Here is a 24668-nt window from a genome sequence, read left to right as displayed (position 1 = left end):
GAATGATAGGAAATGTACAAATATGATCATGGAATCATAGATTCTGAGAAAAGATAGGAGTTGTGGAATCCATTTAGTCAAGACGTACTCCAAATAATTTTCTTCTACCTATTGAACTTAAAGGCATTTCAGTGTGTTCATTTTTAAATCAGAGATTTTTCATGTATCTCTGAAGTCCCGGCACTTATAGCACAATAGCTGTCATTGAAAGGCATACCGTAATATTATTTAAATGAATGAATGCATGGGTTCATTGATATATTCGCTCATATCAAGTACTTCACTTGTCAACCAGTGTTTAAGTGTGGAGTAATAATATGGAGTAGAAATGGTCTTTCACACATTTCAGGCAAACCCTTTTGCTATCAGCTACATGTGTTTACATTTTTGTTATGTAGATATTATGGGCTTTGGTACATTTAAGAAGTTTGTATAATGCTGGGCCCGTATAGGATCCACTCACTCACTCTTTATATAGGACCTAGAAAAGAAGCTCAAAGGTGGGCCAAGCACCAGGGTCCTGCTGATCACCTAGGGACGAAGAAGGAATTCTCCCCTTCTCCAATAATGGGGCTTGTGTGGCAAAGCCCTGCATACAGGAAGACAAAAGTATCTCAGAAAAAATAGAGGGTTAGGAAAAATAAACAATGCATTGAATACAGATATAAAGGGGTGGGCAAAATAGATGTATAGCTCTGAGTACATGAAACAGAGTTTAGGTTTGCATTATGACTTATTATTATATTACAACTATAAAACTACTTTAGCCCATCCCTGTACAATATTTCATTGGTAATTTAAAAAATTTTTTTAAGCATTCACTGCTATTTTTTAAGGTTTTTTTAAAAAAGTGGTTTTAGAGAGAAACGGAGAGAGAAAAAAACATTTATATGTTCCACTTATTTATGCATTTATCAGTTGATTCTCGTATGTGCATTGACCAGGGATCAAACCCGCAACTTTGGTGTATCAGGACGATGCACTAACCAACAGAACTAACTAGCGGGGCAAGCATTCACTTCTGAAGCAACTGATTGCCATGGGAAACCTGCTCTGACAAGTTGCCTTTTTCCTGACAATGCCCTTCAACTCAGGAGGTGCCTGGTGGCTCCCTCAGGGCTAACTTCTCTCCTGAGCTTTACCTGGAAAAAAACACCCCTCTTTCAAGACTGCAGACCAGCTATTATTAGTTTAAAATTCAATGCCTTATTCTGTTTCTAATTTTTTCTTATTTCATTTTCTCACATGTCAAATTTCTGCCTTTCTTTATAGTATCTTGATGCTGCAGGACACATTTCTTGTCCTATTCTTTCAGATTGAGCAGAATGACCACAGCCAGGACCTTTCTCTGTGCACTTACTTCTTCAAAAACCAGGTCACCTGACCAATGGGAAAGGTGAGCACTACTTGTGGTCATGTCATTATGCCCATTCAGGGGGCTTGAACTGGGCATGAATTTATCATCATCATCATCATCAACAACATTATAATCAATGGTAAATATAAAATTATGTAATATTAAACTTGTGGTTCACAAGGCAGTGATATATACAGTGTTTGTGTATGCCTGCTTCTTTAGGCAACTGCACTAGAAATGCTTGGGCTACATATTCAAAATTGTGATTGCTAAGGTATATTAAACTCACTAAATAGAAATCTTTTAGATTAATGCTCAGGGATCTAAATATTTGCAGTGTTGTCAGAGTAAGTCATATGCATGTTGAGGATTGTGAACCACTATGAGAGTATCTGATGGCTTTATATATTGTTCCCATATTATTATCATTATTTTTATAAAGACACAAATTATAAATTTAACTCAGCCAATTCTCTCCTCTATACCCAGTGTCCAAAATTGCCTCCATTGATTATGCTTATTTAAGAATCAAGTAAAATATGTTAGGAAGTTTTTCAAGAAGTTATGTTATTTAATAAAGTTTTTTTCTAATATCTATCATTACCTATGCAGATGTTATTTAATGCATTTCTTCATATTTGACTCACATTCAGGAGGAAAAGAAAAACAATCACCATTTATCACAGAACAATTCTTCATCTGCACACCATTCTTGAGATAGATCTTAGACTTATTCCTTCCAGGAGAAATGAGCTTGGTCAACATCCAGCAGTCATTCAGTGGGATTATAACCCACTTGGAAAAAACTGACAATACTGCATTCCTCCATGCCAGTCCCCTCCTCCTTCTGGGTTTTGTTTTCTCAGGGAAAAGAATCACAGCTCACCAGGCTCTGAGTTAGACACACCATCATAAACTGTGGCTGTCACCTCCCTTACCCGGACAACCACAGAGTTCTTTTCATAACTCCTGAAAAACCACTTTCAAATCTCTCTTATCTTTTCCAGTCCCTTCACTGACGGGTTGTCAACACCAATGTCTCTAGGCCTAGGAACAAATTTAACATGTGTGTAGTGTGTTCCTTTTTAAATTTTTTAAATATGATCAATACATTATGAAATTTTTTCCATTGATTTGTGAGAGAGGAAGGGGAAGAGAAAGAGAGAGAGAGAGAGAGAGAGAGAGAGAGAGAGGCATCAACTCACTGTTCCACATAGTTGTGCATTCATTGGTCACTTTTTTATGTGCTCTTACTGGGGATTGATACCACAACCTCAGTGCACTGGAAAGACACCCTACACGCGAAGCAACCCAGCAAGGACTTCTTCCTTCTAAATTTAAGAAGTTGTTGTCATTGTGGCCAAACTGTAGACTGCAGAATTTATGCCCTATCTAATGGCATTCAGATCACACACACACACACACACACACACACACACACACACACACACCTATGCTGACCAAACAAAACAAATGTTTGTAGTGAGAAGCCCTATTGACCAGTAGTTTTCTCTTCTTCATTCTCTTTTCCTTTTATCCCTCCATTTCCCCTGCCTTTCTGCCCCTGACAACCGCTGTTCAAGTCTCTGCTTCTTTGTATTTCCCTGTTTAGATTGAACAAGTAAGATCATGCAGTTATTTTGTGTGTATATCTCACTTATTTACCTTTTAATATAATGGCCCCAGGTTTTTCATGTTGCTGCCAATGACAGAATTTCCTTTTTCTAAAAAAATTTAGTAATATTCCATTGTATATTATACTCAGCATTACTCATCTGGACTATGATTGCAATGGTTTCCGCACTACCACTGACCAATTCCCACTGATTTTCACAGTAACAGGTATAATCTTTTGGAAGTTTTCTCCACTTTAGAGAGGGAGGCTGGAGCCAGGGGTCAGGTAGATTCCAGTAACATGATGGAGGAAGCAGAAGATGTGGGCCGCCTTCTTCTCTTTCCTTTTGATGTGTCTTCCCCACTTCCTTGCCTTGGCTGTCTCCTCCTCCTATCCCCTCTTCTTTCTCTTTCTTTTCCTTCCCCTTTTCCTAATGCTGCCAAACATGGCTTCCTACAGCAGATTGATTATCTCCTTTTCATTTTGCCTTTTTCCCTCTTCTTCCTCTTAAGCTCTCAGTATCTTTTCTACCTCAGCCATAATTCCTTCCTTCAAACTCCATAGAAAGGCACTTGAATTTGGATGGTCTAAAACAAGTACATTTATTATTTTATACAGGGTGAGGGGAAAGTAGGTTAACAGTTGTTCATTTGGCAAACCATACATTAATAAATAGTAATGCAAAAATAAACTCTGTCTCACATATTCACAACTGTAAACCTACTTTTGCCACACCCTGGATCGTCTATTATCGACCTAACAATAGAAAAATGGATGTTTCATAGTTTTCTTTTGTCCAAAAGTTTACTTAAATTTAGGTTTACATTGTCTATCATTTACATTTGTTTTTAATTTGCATTTTCTTTCTGCTAAGTGATCTTAAGAAGAATGAGAGCATCTTTCCTTTGTCATAATCAATTGTATCCTGTGCATCATTGTTCAGTGTTGTAGAAATTACATGAATACTACAGGAAGTTGACTGAAGTACTGTACTTGTTTCTTTATTACTATAAATTATCTTAGCCAAAATACCAAGAACAAATAATAACTGTTTTCAACCTAAAAGATATATTCAACTCAGTAATAAAGTGGGAATAACCAAAGGAAAATTTAATGAAAATAATATTTTTAAGTAGAGCAAGAAAAAGTTTAAAATATGTATAAATTTAAAAACTATTTTTTAACATTTATAAGAAGAAATAGAAATACTCTAATCAGAAGAATAATCATAAGATTAAATGTGTGTATTTTTAAGCACAATGCATAATTATGATGAAACACAAATATATATATATATATTCTCAAAATGTATTAGATAGTGTTTGTGTAGAAACCATGCATACAGAGTCATGAGTTGCTAAAATTAGAAACATTAATAATCATCTCAAATTTAATATACTTCTTAAGATAAAGAAAGAAGACATTCAGAGAAATAAAGACTGGAAGATGAGCCTGGGCAGAGATGGTGCAGTAGATAGAGCATCAATTTGAGCAATAAACTGGGTGACTTCTTTTTTCAACATTTTATTTTGAAAATGTGTTGATAAAAAACAAGAACAGCCTGATCAGGTGGTGCTACAATGGATAAGAGCATTGACCTGGGACCCTGAGTACCCAAGTTCAAAACCCAGAAGTCGCCAGCTTGAGCTCAGGGTCTCCAGCTTAAGCTGAGGATGGAGGGGTAAGCCTCCTCTTCCCTGAAAAGGAAGAAATGAAAAGAATACATGGGAAAGGAGCCAGCAGGGGTAACCAAGTCAGCCATTAATAAATTAACTATATCCCATAGTTACAATACAAAACAAGAATAGCAGGATCTGTATGTAACTATGGCCAGTGATCTAGAAACTCCTTCCCCCTTGCTGACCCCACTGAAACTTTTCCCTCCCCTCTCCTTGAGTCCTGGGAAACCTTAAACAAAGAAATCACATGCACATTGCTTAGATACTGTAAAGGTATATAACTTGTAAGAAAGTCAACCTCGGGGAGCCTGTGTTTTGGAGCTACAAATTCCACGTGCTTCGCCAGCTTTAATAAATCTTACTTCTTTCATCAAGCTGTCTGGTTGTTTTTGTCCTCCTTTGATTCCTGAAATATATGGTGCATTGGCTGGGAACCAAGGAGGAAAGATGTCTTCAATTGGTGGACTTCAAGCACCCCGTTGGGGAACTCTGAGCTGCCCTGCAGATGCACCTGCTGAGTGTACACTGGGTTTTTCCCCATGTGGACAGCTCTGTAGGATGGAAGGGGGAATCCCCTTCACTGGTCCCAGTAAGGACCAGAAAATGAAGAAACAAGGAAAGAGTGTGCTGAGTTCCTAGGTCACTGGCTTGAATGTGAGCTCACCAGCTTGAGCCTGGGGTTGCCAGCTTGAATGTGGGATCATTGACATAACCTCATGGTTACAGGCTTGATCCCAAAGGTCATTGATTCAAAGCCCAAGGCTTCTGGTTTGAGCAAGGGGTCACTGGCTCAGCTGTAGCACCTGGTCAAAGCATGTAAGAGAAGCAATCAATGAGCAACTGAAGTGATGCAACTATGAGCTGATGCTTCTCTTCTCTCTCCCTTCCCATCTGTCTGGTCTATCTGTCTCTCCGTCTGTTGAAGGAGAAGAAGAAGGAGAAGGAAGAGGAGGAGGAGTAGGAGGAAGAGGAAGAGGAGGAGGAGAAACAGAATGAAAAATGAAAAAAGTCTACTCTTTGTATTCAGAGGAACCTGGAATCCTGCTTAGCCTTCCTTTTCCTAGGGGTTATATCACATAACAAAAGGCTGCCCCCCCGCCCCCCCCAAAAAAAAAGGCTGGCCCTTGGGAAGAACAGTCTTCAAATGCCCTTGGTTATTGAAGACCTGTAATGGTCCCTGTAGCTTGGAGTATTTGGTTAACTCCATGCAGTGTCTGGTACCCAGAGAAAAAAACACTGAGAGGAATGGATAGGATGTGACCATCTGCTCCACTGGGTTAAATAGTGAGTGATTTCATGAGGATGGAGTCTATAGAAGTTATTCAGAGACAAGATGGGTACCAGGCATAGGCAAAGAACACACATAATACTCCATGAGCATAAAAATACAACACAGTTGAGTGATAGTGTGTACCTTTATGTTAGTAATTCCCAGGGAAGAATAGAAAGATTTTGAGGAAAATTAAGTGTGACACCATGAAGAAAACAAAGCAATTGTATTTCTATGGCCCAAACTTGAACAGTGAACACAAGTGTCAATGTCAAGAGGAAAATAACATTGTTGCATCTCATTTTGCTAGAGTTTTGAACTCTGTAGGGAGACATATAATTGATGGTGGAATGAGGCAAGGAGCTCTGAGTTTCTCCTGTCTGGGAGGTCTTGAAAAATAGAAGAGGGGCAGCAACATAAATCAAGGCACAACAGTAAGAGACACCAGCTGGCACAAAGGAGAGAACGTGTGACTATCTTGTGAAAGAGGCTCATGAATATATTTCTGAAATATGACTGTGGTATCAGAAGACAATCTGACATAAAATAGATATGACTTTAAAGTCCTTGAAAATGCTTTTTGCATAATACACAGCATTTATCTTTTTTCCCCTTTAATTAAAGAACATTTCATCTGTATGCAAACATTCATTGTATATTATTGGGTGGCTTGATCTCAGCATACACAGATGATAGAATCCAGGTGTTCCAGGGCTTCTGGGCTGCTGCATTAGTTTAGAAGAGTGTGAACCTCAACTTAGTAGTAGATCAAGTTAGGAAAAGCAAATGTTTCATTTGACTCCGTGTTGGTTTCTGAGCATGGTTAGTCCATCTAACACTGTCCCCAGCTCTCCTCTCACCACTTGGTCTGAAGCTATCATCATCGCCCTCCTGGCCATGGTCACAATACTTGTTGTTTAGTTAATAACTGTTGAGCTTTAGAGTCACCCACAAGTAAGCGGGTGGGAGAAATAGGGGGATCCTTATTAAATTGTAGATTCCTGGACCTCCCACTAGGCCTATTGAGTTGAAATATCTAGAGGTTGATCCAAAGATTCTACATTTTCCCTCTCTTTTCAGGTGATTCCTATAAGCCCTAATATTTGCAAAACACAATACCAGAACATTCTCTTGATTCATTTTAAAAATCTACATCAAAAGGGATTATCTTCCTCTATACTTGGACCACTTTGTTATGAGACTTGGGTGAAATATTAATTTCAGGAGAACACGAGGCTTACTGCCTCCCAGATTCCTGCATTTAGGTTACAGAAACATTTAGAACACCATTTGGAAACTAATATCTTCTAAATGTCAGACAGTGGTAAGACAGCAATAATGAATCTTTATACATTTTATGTACAATTTTTACCTCATCGTTCAGAAAAATCAATCAGACTAAAGTCAGAATTTTGATCCCTAATATTAACTTAAAGCATCCAAGGAAATCCTTCACTTTTACAGATGAGGAGACTGAGAGCCAAGAGTCTGGGACATAGTAACACAGGTATTGGCTGTCAGATCCAAAATCCAGATGTTCTGGGAAAAAAAGCCAGGACTCTCCCCATTGTAAATTTCTTCCCATTTCCCCTTTATCTCTGTCTTTTCTTATATCAGAAACACAACATGACTTCAATTATTCTTTATGTCTGGTCAAATGATGAATGGTATTTTTCTTTCATTTCACCTTTTGTTTAGTGTTCAGAATTTACATCAGAGGATTTTCTTTTCTTTTCTTTTCTTTTTTTGTATTTTTCTGAAGTTAAAAATTAGAAGCAGGAAGGCAGTCAGACAGACTCCCGCATGTGCCTGACTGGGATCCACCCAGCATGCCCACCAGGGGGTTATGCTCTGCCCATCTGGGGCGTTGCTCCGCTGCAACCAGAGCCATTCTAGTGCCTGAGGTGGAGGTCATGGAGCCATCCTCAGTGCCAGGGCCAACTTTGCTCCAGTGGAGCCTTGGCTGCAGGAGGAGAAGAGAGAGACAGAGAGGAAAAAGAGGGGGAAGGGGTAGAGAAGCAGATGGACGCTTCTCCTGTGTGCCCTGACTAGGAATCAAACCTGGGACTTCCACATGCTGGGCTGACGCACTACTGCTGAGCCAACCAGCCAGGGCTTAGAGGATTTTCTTAGTCTTTCTAAGTCAGGTTGTTTGAAAGGAAAAACAAAAAGCAAACAAACAAAAAACTTGACTGCTCCTCATAGCACTATCAATAGTTTATAGTTGATCAAAATAAATATTATCCTAAACATAATATTAAACTAATTTTTTTTTTTGAGAAAGACAGAGGAAGTGGGAGAGATAGAGAAACATCAACTCATTATTTCACTTAGTTTTGCCACTGATTACTTCTCATATGTTCCCTGACTGGGGCTTATACTGACAAGGTTGGGTATAGAGCCGGCACCCTCAGAATTGAGGGGGCAACTGCGGTGCTCAGGGACAATGCTCTATCCACGCCACCACTGGCCAGAGCATTTATTAAACTAATATTTTAACACAGTATTTCTTTCTCAATTTCTGTTCTGCAGCCTTGTGGCCTACATTCTACCTTCAAGGAAACTGTTCACATCTGACACTGAAACTCTTGAGATGCATCTTAATGTAACATATTACAATCATTATGATCACAAAAGAAATCACTACTGTCATATTAAAGAAAAGATTCTACAGAGAACAAGCAGCTTCGACATTAGAAATGTGATTATTTACATTTCAGTCAAGATAACTTTTTTGTTCCCCAGTGGCAGAATTATCTGACAAGTTAAGTATCTTTATCTTGATGGCAAGAAATTATGTTACTTCTTAAAACACAAATAGAGGAATATAATACCTTGAGTCAAATTACTAGTGTGATTTGTATGAAACAGGATTCACTTCAACCCGAGTGTTTCATTGCCTGCATTCTCAATAAAATCGGTCCTGCGTGAGACACTGCTTTGCACTGCACACACATGAAGTTGATCATTTTGAAGTGAGCATAAGCTTAGAACAGATACCTTCAATTCCCAGACTTAAATCTTTATTAACATTTTTCTTTAAACTTAAGCTTGACTGGAGTTCTTTTAAAAATTTTACTCTGCCTAGTTCAAAACTTCTTACTTGGGTTAGCCATCTGGTTGTTAAATTTATTTTTAATTAAAAAAAATTTATTCATTGTTTTAAGAGAAAGAGAAAGAAACACAGATTTGTTGTTCCACTTAATTTTGCATTCATGGGTTGATTCTTGTATGTGCCTTGCCTCGCAATCAAACTCACAACCTTGACATATTTGAATGACTCTCTAACTAAATGAGCTGTCTAGTCAGGGCCTGGTTTTCAAATTTAAAGCTCAAATATTACACGTAACAAATTTTAAGAATATTTATCACCTAATATTTAATATCAAACATTTCCTGAATAAATACAATTTTTTATGATTTGTATTGTTTTATTTGAGACTTTCTAAAGAAAACAGACTGTTTCAAATTTTACCTTTTAATAATGAAAATTAAGTTTCTTCCCTAGGTATCAAATCCCTAAAGGTTTTCATTACTTCGTCATATGTTCATAAGTTGTTATTAGAATAGGTGCCAGACAATATTATGAAAATGTCTGGCACATGAAAGCAATGCTGAAGAGTGAAACAGTTAAAATGTAAGAGCTATGAGTTAGACTAACAAAGTTCAAATCACATCTTCTCTATAGCCTACTTGGGTGACTTTGCACAGATTCTTAAACCTTTTGTACATCAGTATCATCATTTTAATAGTATTTGCTTAATAGGTTGCTGTAAGGATTAAATGAGCTAATTTATAAAGTGCTTAAATAGTGCTATACAGAGTGTACTATATATATGTATATATATGCTATCTTTTATCATTTTATAGTAACAAAACAGTTAATTTTATAAATAATAAAATTATAAATAATAGAAATATTATTACATAATGAATGCTTGTTATGTTGTGTGGTTATATTATTATTTTACTAGACTTTCAGTAACTAATTCTGGAATAAATGAGTGAATGTGGAAAAACATTCTTTTTACTAAAATATTTGAAGCTCAATTATTATTCCATCACAATAAACAGTACATTTTATGGAGTATTAATAAAATCTGAAAATTACATTTGATTTTACCTAAGTCGTTTTCCTACAAGATGGCTGAGGAGCCCAACAGCCCTAGCTGGGCAGAGGGGAACTCTTAGGTTAGATGCTGGGTGAATAGAGTGCCTCTTACCAGATCCTGGGTTCAGAGCAAAGGGCCAAATATGGGAAAACCAAGATCTTCAAATCAGAGAATCAAACCACTAAAAGGGTGGTCCAGAAGCCAAGAAACTGGAGAATCAATGGGTTAGAGAATACGCCTGATATTGTCACTGGGACAAATGCTGGGGCCAGTGCTGTTGCCAACAGATCTGATTCATGGGCCTGGACCAGGCAGTTGGTGCCTTCTTTTCTTCTATTCTTGCTACAATCCTTAAATCTCACCGAAAATAACCAATACTTACTTATATTTTAGGCTAATGCACATACTCTTCCCTTTAAATAAATGGTTTATTTGTACAATCTCATCACAAAAAAAATATAAAGCACCTCTCTCAGTAGTAAAAGTAAAACAAACATTTAAATTTCTCCTGACATCAACACATATACCAGAGCACAACAACGTAATCAAATCAGCGGAAACCAAGGACTGGAGGCAATGGCAGATACTGAATCTAATCATTTTTTCAGCATTTCAAAGATTCCTTAGGGGAAGAGAAACAAAAAGAACAGAATAAATGTCAAATCAATAAAATTGATTTGTATCTGAGAAAAGGCATCTTTAGAAAACAATCTTTATCTGAATCAAATTTTTCCTCAAGGGGTGATCGGGAATTCTAGTTTGATCTTGCTCGCAGTACGTTGAATATTCATCTTATGCAACAGAATACAATCTGCATAATGTGGGGCTCAGGTCTGCGTGCAAGAACACCCTTCAGGGAACTCAGAAGAAGGTTCCAAATTAACAAGAGCATTTTCCAGCTCACCACAAAAAACAATTCACAACTCACATTTTATTTTCTTTGACAGGATTTCCCAGATTTGTTAAAAAAAAAAACAAAAACTCAAATTTTATGGGAAACCCCAGAGAATATTTCTGCTTAAGTTCTGTGTGCGTGCGTGTGTGCCTGTGCATAATGTTTATATGTAGGTTTACATATAACATACATACTATGTTAGTATTTAACAACAACAGAGTTTTAAAGAATATATATGATAATGGCATGTAAACCAAAATAAGAGCATGTTTCTTTGAGGCACTATGACTTTATATTATTGATTTTACTCAAAGGATAATAAAAAAAGTACTTTTATCCAAGTCTTTATTGTTCCTGTGGCAGAATTTCTAACAGCATAATAATCTATGGATTTAGTACATTTGAATAAAAATTATTTGTAAACAGTAAATATTCCAGAAGAGCTTATATGGTGGAAAAAGTGCCCTATTTCATAATCTACATTAACATAAAACAAGGAGACATGCTTAGAGCTAAAATCAATATACATTTTGACATTAGAAGTATTTTCCCAATAAAATGCTTACACATTTTGAATCCTTGTTTTTAATAGAATTACTTCCTCCAAAATTTTCTCTTTTCTTTTTAGAATTCACATTTACTCTGTTTTTTAATATAATAATCTTTTATAAGATACTCTCTAAGAGAAGTGCATTTCTAAATAGAATTACAATTTATATTAACATCAACTCTTAAAAAATTGCCAGTTTTCAATGAACTGAGTCACTTTTTAAAATATATAAATTAAAATATTTTAAGAGGTGGTATCACTTTTCTGCTTGATATGCTGTTATTCACAAACACTGATGAATAGTGGATAAACAGCTCCTACAGCACTGTAGTAAAGATAAAAAGTGACAGAAAAAAACAGGCATAAAATTTTCTCATTTCGTTATTGCTGCTATTGTTATTTTGCAAACATTGAATGAAGGGCCAAAAACTTTGGCATGTTACTTACTGATGGGTAGAGGTAACCTTCTCCATTCATGGCTATGTACAACCCTGTCTTCACTCCCTGGATGGCAACAACACGCAGTCCCACAGGTATGAGGTTGAACAGTGCTGAGAAGATAAACATGGTCCGTCACACATGGTCAGAGAGAAGACAAGCGCTGCCACCACTCAACTCCCTCTCTCACTCTCTCTCACATTTATTTTATTTAAGAAACATTATCCTTGTTACAACTTTCTGAGAAGATCCAATTAACTTTCATTTCTCTGTATAATGAAGAAGTTTCTACTATGAATAAAATTAGCACTTGACCTTCAGCACTGCCCTTCTTAGCAGTCTGCCTATAGCATTTTGAAGAGCTGGTGGGTAAATGAACAGAATCAGGCCTATCATCATGCTTCTAGTATCACAGTCTCCGACATCACCTGATAACAAAAGTAATTATCTGTGAAGATTCCCAAAGAGAAGAATTTAAAAACTGCAAGCTGACTGTTTATTCTTGTCTTTATGAAGGAGATTTGCTTTATCATTGCAATGTAGGACAGGCCAGAGTTTAAAAAAAAGTAATTTTAAAACTCAGTGACTCTTGTTGAACCAACATGATATGCCAGCAGAGCCCAGAAAAGATATGCGAATGCATCTGGTAATGTGAAAAATACATAAAGAACTAATCGAACTAATGCAAGGCACATTTTAGGAAGATACTTTTCTTTATTAGTATTTCATAAAACTACAAATGAAAACTAAAATAGAAGATGGAAAATTGCTCAATTTTACGCACCTTAGACATAAAAATTCATTTATGTTTCCAAGTTTTGATTCTACTCTTATGGACAAAGACATATTTTCATAGATTTTTCACATAGTGCAAATAGCAATATTATATTAATTTATTAAAATCTTAATGTCTTTTTAACATCTTTCCATGCCCATGTCACATGTTGATGGCTCAGTTCAGCATTCTAGCATCATTTTTAGTGAGAAGGTGATGATTTGGGAGATTTTATTATAGATCCATTTATAAGAGAACTACTAATTATCTATAGTGAGGTTGCCTGCTCCCATCTTAATTCTTTTTAATTCACATCTAATTATAAGCAATAGGACCAGGCCAGACAGGCAACACAGCACTAAAATATTAAAGTAAATGTCTAAATAAAATACTTTCAGGTTTAGGCTATCAATTGTATTTCACAAAAAACAAATAGTTTAAAAATGTGGGCAATTGTGACTTCAATTTATGGATCTACTTAGTACATAGCTAAAAATGGACTTTATAAATTGTGTTCTGTCTAATTTGCAAGCATATCTTTTCTCTGAAATATAGGGTAGAGAAAGTTACAACTTCTCTTCCAAGTATAATGTTACTGATCCCAATAACCAAAGATGTCCATGCTACACAACTGATAAAAGGAAAATGGCTGGCCATGGCTGTGAGAAAGCATACCTAGAAGAATACCCAGAGATATATATGGTTAGGTAGGTAATTAGTTTTCATGATGCAAACTAACATTGGACTGTCTTCCATTGGATTCTATGGTTTTATGGTAGCCCTACTGAGGAATGAGGTTTATGTTTGCTTATTTCTATTATTTAATACTAAACATAAGTGTGGAGTTGGTGAGCACTATGAGGTACTTGTATCATTGTAACTTTATTACATTTTTGTGAAAGAAGACCATTGGCCATTTTCACTCTTGTCTAGGACATCTGAACTGTTTCATCTTCCTACTTTGAAAGGATGGGCACCAGGATAATTCCTGATTTATGTGCAAAAGTGTTTTGTAGAGAAAACATAATTGTGTGCCTATCCATGCTAACTATTCTAACCTAATCTATTTAAATCTAATTATTATAAATTGTATCTCCTCAGTGATATTTCTAGGTTCCATATATTTGATATAGATCAGATGGTATAATTCTAGAAGGTAAGAGCACCATGAATTCACCAAACTAATAAACTAATGGGGATAGGAAAGATAAAAAATCAAAGGAAATAGTCTAATACGACCATAATAAAAAATAATACCTGAGTTTTTCTTCTAGGATTTTGTTTTAGATGTAAATTATAAATACAAGTTATTATCACTTATGAAATAATATAAAAAGTAAATTCAATACCATTCAGAGCTGACCATGATGGATCCATGGTGCTAATTAAAACCACAGATCCCCACATTAATTGAGACATCATATTTTTTTCATTCTTTTTGTATTTTACATAATTATAAAGCAATATCACAGAGCTTGGGGGGGTAGGAAGAATGAAGATGTTTGTGTTATTTTACTTATTCTGTGGAATACTTTAATTCTCCACATAATAGTGATTTTAATCCCTGGCTGTACTTTAAAACTACAATAGCTATGCCAATCCCAGACTAACTCAGAAGCTCAGGAAGTGGGTATGGGGCATTAAAAAAATTTTTTTTGTAAGCTTCTCAAATGACCCTGAAGTACAGCCAAGATAAGAACCACCATCTTAAGGCTTGTGGGTGGTGGTCACTGTGAGCTACTGGCAATTTTTTCACATCAAGGTATTATGTGAAGACTTTCTAAGGTGAGAGAAAATAATTTGCATGAAGTTTTAATATTGATATCATCACTAGCATATCGATATTTCTATAGCCCTGTTCTGCTTGCAGTATCTATTGAGTCTGAGAACTGGAACAATGGAGTTTAGCAGCATAGAAAAAGCCATTGCATCTCTGAGAACAAACTGAGGGAAAGAAAACCACTTCCTGATCAAATACCATGGTTCACAGTAATGCTGACGTTTTGTAGTTAGAGAGAGGGAAACTATAAAAATTTTTAAAAAGTACACCTTGAAAATAAGTGCGCTCATGAAGTAACCTGGGGGTTCACTTCAATTTGCGAAAGATCTTTCCAGGGCATGCAGGCGCCAATGAGAACCAGGCAAGTTGCTGCAGCATTCTCTCTATTAGGACAATTGTTTATCGTCAACCATTTTCTTGCCATTTTTCCTCCCAGAGATTTCTAGATCTCAGGCTGGAAACCCTGGTAGCACATTGGTATCAGATTCACCTGCTTTCTGGCTTTTTTCCTCTTCTTAACTCATCTAGAAATTCTGACAAATGCAGTTTAGAAGGGTGGTTCTGTCTTTGTCTAGTTCTAAGTAATTTCATCTTTAGTAGTGGGGTACGCAGTGAACTCAAATCGCGACAATTGGAAGGATTAAGCTTCAGGTTTGTTATGGCCTCAGTGCAACTTTTAGGTTATTTCTTCTTATTTTTCCTACTTATGGATGACTAATCCTTGTTTCATGTTCAGAGAATTATCACAAACCTGAAACACTTACCTGAATAATTACATCACGCCCTTCCTCAAACCAGACGGACAACGCTCTAATTAAGACCTGTCTGTCAGCATCTGTAATGTTCACTTGCCCTCATTTAAAGAATACCTTTCCACGCTAACAATTTTCTTAAGATTCACAAGACTACTGTAATGAGCCAGAGGAAAAGAAATCTTAAAATGCATCATTAAAAACTCTATATTTCGATTCAAATGGTAATGACAGTACACAAAAGGAGAGATAATTAGTAATTTTTATTGCTTTTATAAAGCTGTTATCATTCTGTGAAGTTTTATTAAATTTTATAGTTGCACAATTTTTATAGTCTTTTGAGGAAAGAATCTGTATCTCACCCTGTTTTATATTATTTTGCTGTTTTTGCAAATGTTGAAACGGTAACAATACTAATCTAACTGGCTCAGAGTGCACAAAAATGCAATTCAACTTCTAAGAAAAGAAGCTGCAAACCAGATTTTTGCATAGGAAGTTAAGTTTCTTGAGTTGGGCACCGTGTTTTTGTTCTGATTTGCTTTTACATGGGGGCTTCATAGCCAGAACTGTTCCTTGTCAGTATTTAGGAGGACATGAGGTGATTTTCAGAGTTACCCAGGGATCCTGTTCTTTCTAATGCAGTTACATAATAGGAGGAAAGAGGCCCCATACATTTAAAGAACAGAAAGTCAAGTATTATTTAGTATATGAGCTTTCCTGTTTAGTTTTTAATACTATTCAGATAACCAGATATAATTGTGCATATGTACAATGCCTACATCTGCGCTTTACAATTTAGAAAATATTGTGACACTTACTTAACTCTGAAGTAATGTGCTTTTAAAAGACAATGTGTACTTGACCATTCTGAATTTGACATTGATTCGCATCATTAAAAAAAAAAAAACTTCTTTGGCATTATAAAAACCAAAGAAGAAGGTAGAAAAAAATTCATAAAAGGCTGGTTGGCTCAGCAGTAGAGCATTGGCCTGGCATGTGAAAGTCCCGGGTTCGATTCCCGGCCAGGGCACACAGGAGAAGCACCCATCTGCTTCTCTACCTTTCCCTCTCTCCTTTCTCTCTATCTCTCTCTTCCCCTCCCTCAGTGCAGTCAAGGATCCATTGGAGCAAAGTTGGCCCGGGTGCTGAGGATGACTCCATAGCCTCAGCTTCAGATGCTAGAGTGGCTCCGGTTGCAGCGGAGCAATGTCCCACACAGGCAGAGCATCGCCCCTGGTGGGCATGTTGGGTGGATCCTTGATGGTGCATGCGGGAGTCTATCTGTCTGCTTCATCATTTCTCGCTTCAGAAAAATACAAAAAATATTCATAAAAGCTTTATTTGAAGAAAATTATTTTTTCAAGAAGTGCAACTATGCAACATTTTCATACAGATATTTTATCTTCTTTTTCTAAAACGTTTCATATAATAGAAGACATTAGCGCATAGTCAGATAAATCAGTGTTTCGTCGCTCTTGTAGTGATCAGTTATGAAAAACTAGTTCCTATAGTCTACTAGATTCTGACCAAAGAAAATCAGAAAACACTGAAGACATGAGAACTTATAAATCTCTAAAGTTCATGACCCCCACAACAGGAAGACATAAGAAAAGAGAACAGCTTTGTCAAAGATTGGGTAAGAAGTAAAAATAAAAATTTTAAAAAACCCAAAACAAACAAAAAAACAACAAACAAACACCATGAGCAGATGTAAGTCTGAGTTTGAACCAGAAGAAATCAACTTATATTATAGGTCAAAGATTGTCAAGTACTGATAATTTTAAAAGGTTCAACCTAATATCAAAATCCCAATAGGTAAACAATGACATTGGTCTTATAATAAAAATGCTTCCTTTTTCTTCTCTGTGTATGAACTAATTTAACTTTTCTTTTCTGAAATTAAAAAGGAAAATAAAGCGGCCCTGGCTGGTTGGCTCCGTGGTAGAGCATCGGCCTGGCGCGCAGGAGTCCCGGGTTCGATTCCCGGCCAGGGCACACAGGAGAAGCACCCATCTCCTTCTCCACCCCTCCCCCTCTCCTTCCTCTCTGTCTCTCTCTTCCCCTCCTGCAACCAAGGCTCCATTGGAGCAAAGTTGGCCCAGGTGTTGAGGATGGGTCTGTGGCCTCTGCCTCAGGCGCTAGAATGGCTCTGATTGTGGCAGAGCTATGCTCCAGATGGGCAGGGCATTGCCCCCTGGTGGGCATGCCGGGTGGATCCCGGTCGGGCACATGCAGGAGTCTGACTGCCTCCCCGTTTTCAACATCAGAAAAATACAAAAAAAAAAAAAAAAAAAAAAAGGGAAGTAAAGAAAAAGTAAACCAATGAGAAAATACGATAGGGAAAACTTTTTAAATACAAAAGGATGAAATAATAAACATGCAAAAAGAAAAAATTAAAAAAGAAGAAAGTATAAAAAATGTTAAAAGAAAAAGAAAAATAAAGAAATATCCAAAGTGTAAGAAATAATGGCTGGGAAAATATTGATATTTTATATAGTAACACCAAATGTAAAAATAGTCTATTTTATTATATTAGGTGCTCTCAGAATCAATGTTAATAAAAATTTGATTACCAGGATTTAAAATAGAAAATACCTATAATTTGTTTACATGCATTCAAATCCTGCCTTCTTTTTATGGAATGAAGTTCTATAAAGAATAGATGATAAATGAGTGAAAAGATTCATATTTATTCCTGATCTACTGGTAATTAATAGATTATTAAATATTTCTAATAAAATCAGCTTTTGCTTCTCACTAATTTTCCTGAGCAGTAGAAAGTGTGTTTATTTTAGAACTGATGTGCTAAGTTAAAAGGAATCAGATGTGCATGTAAACAGAAAATAGGGAAGGAAAAACATGGACAACTGAACAAAGAGGGACATCAGAATAAAAATACAAAGTAAAATTATAAATAAAGAAATAGAAAAATGAAGACAGATATTAATACAATAGGAGGTATGAGGTTTTTACAAAAATTGTTATCATAAATTCAATTCTATAAACTAGTTAAACACTATTACAGTGTGTTTAGAGGCACATAGACTTCAAATTCTCTCTATAAAGAGATTTTTCTTGATGAATGTAAGAAGTTTGAAAAATTAAATTTTTATTATTGGAAAATTTTTTTTAGCACTTTAGATTCCATAATTATCAATAATAAGGCACAGACCTGCTAAAAATAATATTTCCAAAATAAACATGTAATCAACTTCTTTTCCAGATGCATTTAGTGTACTTACTTAACTTTCGTGACAATAATGTGAGAGTTATGACAATTGTTTAAAAAATCAACTTAAAATATTAACAGAATTATCTTAAAGTAACAAGTTTCTTTTGTTGCTCTATAACATTTTCTTCTCTCTGGTCCAAGTAAAATTATAAATGTCTCATTCTAGTGTGTAGCATTGTAAAAAGTGAGCCAACATAATTTAATATTTTTAAATGTATTTTTAAAGTCATTTAAGTAATAGCGTATCTTCTACCAACTGTGTTAACTAGTGGCCTGAGGTTGTCACTTACTAGAATTAGTGCTGTCATCCTTGGTTCCATCGAGAGCTCCATCGGGGTGCATTTGCAAGTAGTAGCCTTGCCTGCAATATAACCTGGTCACTATACCCTTGAGCTGGGGATCTGAAAAGCAAACATAGTTATCATAAGCCTCACAATGTGTCACAATAAAATTTCTTTTATATTTTCTGTTTTTTTTTTCTTTCTTTTTCAGAAATAAGAAGTCATTTTATAGAAGTGGCATCTTGTATTTTGTGTCTCCCAGAGTTCCCTGCATTTATCAAACTAACCACAGAAGGTGAAGAAATTGCTGTCATAAGCGGCATTTGTCAGCTTGCAGAAAATAGGTTATTTTATAAAACTAATAGCTTTGTATTTAAATTATTAGTTAAAATGATGACTACTTAATCTATTAGTTTAATTATTAGTTAAGTCTTAAACTAAATAATTTAATAATTTAAGTTAATATCCTTCAAGAAGGCAGTACAACAGGTTTATAAATTTCTGTCTCAAACAAACCATATTCAAGGGTTTTTAATGAATTTTTAAAAATTTAATGTAACAAGTAATTCTCAAATGTGAAAACCTATATTTTAAAAAAATCATACTAACATTTTGATAGACATTCTTAGAAAAAGCTTCAATGTGGAGAATGTTTCCCTGATATCTAAAGGGTCACACTAATTTGCATGAGAAGACCTTTGGTACTTCGGCATTCTCCACAGGAGAATGGGAAAATTGACTTCTGAACTTGGGGTGAGATCCAATAACAAACTTGCCCCAGGAGGTCAGCTCTAACGACAATCTGGACAAGTCAGACAATATAAATAGATAATCCTAGTCATTATTGAACTATACAGGAGAGTTAAATTATATGGTGTGGACTTTGATTCTTGGCTTTAAAGATGTTGAGGTAGAAGACAATGGAAGTTTATTAAAACAAAAGGGACCCTAAATGAGGTTGCAGGGGGATTTTGGTCGGGGCACATTCAGAAGTCTGCCTTACTATCTCCCCTCCTTTCATCTACAAAAAAAAAGAGGGAAATTATATAGTAAGAAACTCCTCATTTAATGATTCATTGAAAACATAACCACTCTAGGGATCCAATGCTTCCTAAAGAGCCAGTTGTACCTTTGAAAACAATTATTTGCATGCGGCTTTTCAAAGACCATCCCCAACTCATTATTAGATTTGGTGTGGGGCACCATAATTCTCACCATGGCAACTGGCATCTCCAAAGTGCTAAATGGAATATGCAAATCTGAGCATGCTATCAGAACAAGTAGGATGTTACACAATGATGAAACCTAGCATCTTGTAATCGATAGAAAAATTGTGGGCTTTCAAAATAGATGAACACAATATATACATATGGAAAAACAAACCAAAATCAAAAAATTCTATTTAGAACCAGAACATCCTTAGCCTTTTGCTTAGTTCTCAAAAAATTAAAGGAATGTCAATACCTGTTTTATTGTCCATCTTGTAAAACTAATAACTTTGAATAATGACTACGTGGTACACATATTTTTTTCAAAGACACTATAATATTATAGAAAACTTGAAGAATCATGTATGAACACCACAGCACCATAACATCAGTATAATTAAACAAATTAAAATATAGATGCTTTTAGAAGGCTACAATTTTGAAAAGAAACACCTAAATGACTATTAGATTGTGTTACGTTTATTCCTTATTCTGTAGTATGTAACTTTAAAAATTGCATCATTTTAAGCTATGCATTAGTGAAAAAAAAATTAGTCTTGCACCATAGCCCACCCATATTCAGTAAAACTTGACTGGGCAAGTAGCCCTCTAAGAACTAAGGACTTCTTTGCTGCATTTTGCTGCATCAGATTTTTGCTCATCACTGAAAGCAGTAGCACAGAAAAGAAGAGTGCAAAAGTAAAATGACAGAGGAGGGGGGGAATTCTTAATCGCCATGAAAACAGAGAACTTTAGAGATCGACAATATTTCTACAAAACCTTTATGTTCTGAATCACTTATTTTAATAATTGCGTATTTTAGCTACTATATCTTCTGAACTTGAATTAACTAGGTCAGGCAAGGCAGTAAGAAGATACTTAAGCCCCACAAGCTCCTACACACACACACACACACACAGTGAGTCTTTCTTTTATATTTCTTCTATTATAAAAAACAAAACAAAAGATAACAAATATTTGATGGGAATGTGTAGCAAAGGGAACGCTCATGCATTGTTGGTGGGAATGTAAATGGGTGTAGTCACAGAGGAAAACAGTATAAAAGTTCTTCAAAACATTAAAAGTGGAACTACCATATGATCCAGCAATTTCACTTCTGGGTATTTAACTGAAGAAAATGAAATGAGGATCTCAAACAGATATCTGTATCCCCATGCTCATGGGTTGCATCATGATTCACAGTATGCAAGGTATGGAAACAAGTGTCCTTCAACAAGTAAATAAATAAAGAAACTGTGGTGTGTGTGTGTGTGTGTGTGTCTGTATGTGTATCTGTGTGTCTGTGTGGGTACGCGCTAACAATGAAATGTTACTCAGCTTTAAAAAGGAGGAAATCCAGCCACTTGTAGTATGTGTGACCCTATAGTGCACCATGCTCCGAGACCTCTATTTGACCACACTTCACTTTTGATAAAGAAAAATAACATGAAATTGTGCTTTTTGAACTCTCATTTAATTTCAAGGAAACAGACAAATTGATTTTTATATATTTAGTTTCACATTCTTTAGTGTTTTCTTTTTAGAAACTATAATAACATTGTGTTCTTCTGAAGTGCCAGGCGCTGCTCTAAGCACATGACAGGACTAACTTGTTTCATCCTCACCACGAATTACTCAGTAGGAAGCCCTTTCTGAAGATGAGAGCGTGGAGACATAGGGCAATTAAGTAATTTGACAAGGAGCACATAACTAATAACTGCAAAGCTGGGGTTTAACATGATCCTGCCCACTTAACTACTACCCTATGTAGCTTCTATAAATTGAACAATTGAAATAAAACATTCCAAAACCCTAAAATAAAAACTGAACCAATCTGGTTTGTTTTCATAAACTAAGTGTTTAAAGATCAATCACATTTGCATCTAAACCCAAATCCTGCATACATATATATAGATAAATCTGTGATGTAAAGCAGTAACATGAAGTTAGAAAGGCTCAAAGAATCCATTTCACTTTGCCATTGGTTGCATTTCCAATATGTCTCTTTATCCATATAAACCTTCACCCAGATTGCAAATTTAATACATTCATTCGGTTTAAGCTTCCTCCAGGATCATTTTCACTTCAATCTCCCATGTTCACCAACTTCATTCAAAAGGTATTTCTACCACTGACATGACTGCTTGTATTAACAGTATCTCTCCCCTACAGATCAACACCATGTATGCCTTTTTATTCTACCTAATGAGATTCCCAATTCCTATACATACCGTCTTTACAAATTCCCTCCTTCTGTTCCCTTTTCCCATTTTCACTGCGAGCAGTACATAATTTCATAATTGATATCTGTCTCCTAGGTGGTCTCCCTATCTGCACTGTGCCTGTTCCAATCTGTCAAATCCAGAACTACGTAGCAACTCTTAGCTGTTGACTCAATTACTCCTGCCGCAGTGGGGTCCCATTCAATCTGCCTTGCCTTGTTTTCTGCTGCTCCCACACCATCCCCTGCTTGTAGCCCAACCTGGATCACTGTGGGCCACCTACAAATATTCCATAATCTCCTACATTCAACATCACCTGTCTCAAATAACCCCACCTGTATGAAGACGCCCATGTACATCTGTGCACCTCCACTCGCATGCATACATCGTTGTGTAGTTAACTCCTTTTCCTCTTTCCCAAGTTCAGCTCCATCAACACTTCCTCTACACGCTTTCCTAACACATCCAACAAGGTCAGATTCCTCCTTGAATACTTTTATGGCTGCATTTTTTATAGGTAAAACTTATTGTTTAAACATCAAAATTCTTTAATTTTGAAATATTTTTAATATATTCCAAGACACAGAAAGCAATGCAACCTACATCCATATACCCACCACTGAGATTAAACAGAGGTTAATATTTTGCTTTTTGAGTCAGGATTTTAATTCCACACTTATTTGTGCAATTTTATAATTGATATCTGTCTCCAAACTTGATTGAAAGTTTCAAGAAGAAAACTAAAATGTATAATATTGAACACAGTTACATCTCCAGGGTCTAGATAAACAGGAACTGTGTGGTATATATTTATTTGAGGAATTCTGATAAAGAGGTAATTATAATTTTGGTGGTAGAAGTGAAAACTGGAACAATATGAAAACCAAGACTCTATTCACAATAGTCTTAAAAATGTTCATGATTTTTGCCCATATAATTGTACTTCTAAAACTTCTTATTTAAAAATAAATCTTTAGTGTTAAAATGTTTTGTGTTATAATATATATGTATATAACATGAGCATAACTATGTAAAAAATGCTATCCATAGAGAAAAATACATGGAAGAGAAGACCCCAAAATGTTAAATATAACTGTATTTTGATGGTTGAAACAGTTATTTTTCAACATTTTATTATCTGAAAAATTTTCTATAATGATGGCATGTTAACTTTATAATAAAAATGATGAAATTTTAATTAAAAACTATTAATGCCTTTTGACAAGAAGAAATGTGTAAAAATAACATTTCATATGTACTGGCAGATAATATTGCATACATTTATACAAATAAGCTAAATTCACATTATGGCTCTAGATAACTGATTGTCTGCCCTACTTTTTCAAATATTCACATTATTAGTGTCATTTTGTGCATGATCACAATTTGTGAAATCTTCACTTTATTATTTATAAAATTAACCATTATGCAATGCGCTCATTTATAGCTGGAGGTCATTCTTTCCAATAAGTAAAAAAAAAGAAAAAAAAGAACAAACCTTTATCCATGGCCATGATATGCGACCAAACAGTCATAGAAAATGACAGGAATACAATTTTACTTATAAAACAACCACATCAGTTATGTGCAGTCAGGCAAAACAAAGGTATAACTAAGCTTCTAGATCTACTGTATATTGGAGGATCTAACCTTTCATTTTTTCATTCTACAGTAAATATCAACTTCAGTTTAATATGTGATGGGCATTTACATGTATTATTTCCAGACTCTAGAAGGAAAAGTTGACAGAAAACGACCAATAAAATCTCACACAAATGTCATAACAGCCAGGAATCAGTCTGGGCAAGTTGCACTTATATTGAGGTACATACTCCCTTTTTTCATTAAATTGATAAGATAGGAAGGTTTGGTGTCATTTTTCTAGTAAATGTTAAATATAAACCCTAAAGGAAAAGAATTGTGTATTCTATATACTGATATATCCCTAACTTCTACAACTCGAATTTTCACTTTATAATTAAAGAGTGAATAAATAGCTGAAGTCCCACACCTATATTAGAGCGAGCCATGTAAAACAGCAAAATATATTTCCATTTGCTAAAGTTCCTTATTCTCTACCAAAACATATGTGTTTAATATTTCCACTCTGTGTAAGAAAATTTTAAAAACTTAGGTTGTCATAATTCAATTTTCTCTTGTTTTTTTCTTCTTTTATTTTCTATTTTCTGTGCCTAAACATTTAACAAATATGTAAAGCTCTATTCTGTTTACTGACATTAATTCAAATAGAAATAATAAAAGCTAATGGGCATGTATACCAAGAAAAAAATTCTTCTAAGTATTTGCCTCATGCCTCAACACTCAGAATGGAAAGAAATGCAAATAAGTCCAACTGTTTTCAGATACAAAGAAAAAAAGTACTCAACATTTTAAATTAAACAATCACTCTCTCAGAAGTGGGTTCATTTAAATCAGTCACTGTCACAAATTATTTTCATCCACTGTGCAAGACTGGCACAAGAGAAATCAGATTTAACCATA

The 24668-nt window shown here is 35.4% G+C and overlaps 1 protein-coding gene across 2 annotated transcripts in view; it reads right to left on the bottom strand.

Moving 5' to 3' along the window:
• The window catches only part of FGF14 (fibroblast growth factor 14), a 719079-nt gene that overhangs the window by 154926 nt on the left and 539485 nt on the right, over positions 1 to 24668 (bottom strand). For both annotated transcript variants that reach the window (XM_066234694.1, XM_066234695.1), the window contains exons 2-3: positions 18746 to 18856; positions 11926 to 12029 (exon numbers count right to left, since the gene is read on the bottom strand). In XM_066234694.1, the coding sequence (XP_066090791.1) occupies positions 11926 to 12029; positions 18746 to 18856 (215 nt within the window). The remainder of the gene's footprint in view (positions 1 to 11925; positions 12030 to 18745; positions 18857 to 24668) is intronic.

Source organism: Saccopteryx bilineata, chromosome 6 (assembly GCF_036850765.1).
Source record: "Saccopteryx bilineata isolate mSacBil1 chromosome 6, mSacBil1_pri_phased_curated, whole genome shotgun sequence".
NCBI lineage: Eukaryota > Metazoa > Chordata > Mammalia > Chiroptera > Emballonuridae > Saccopteryx > Saccopteryx bilineata.
The sequence above is the reverse complement of the archived record's forward strand: the minus strand, read 5'-3'. Positions and strand labels throughout refer to the sequence as shown.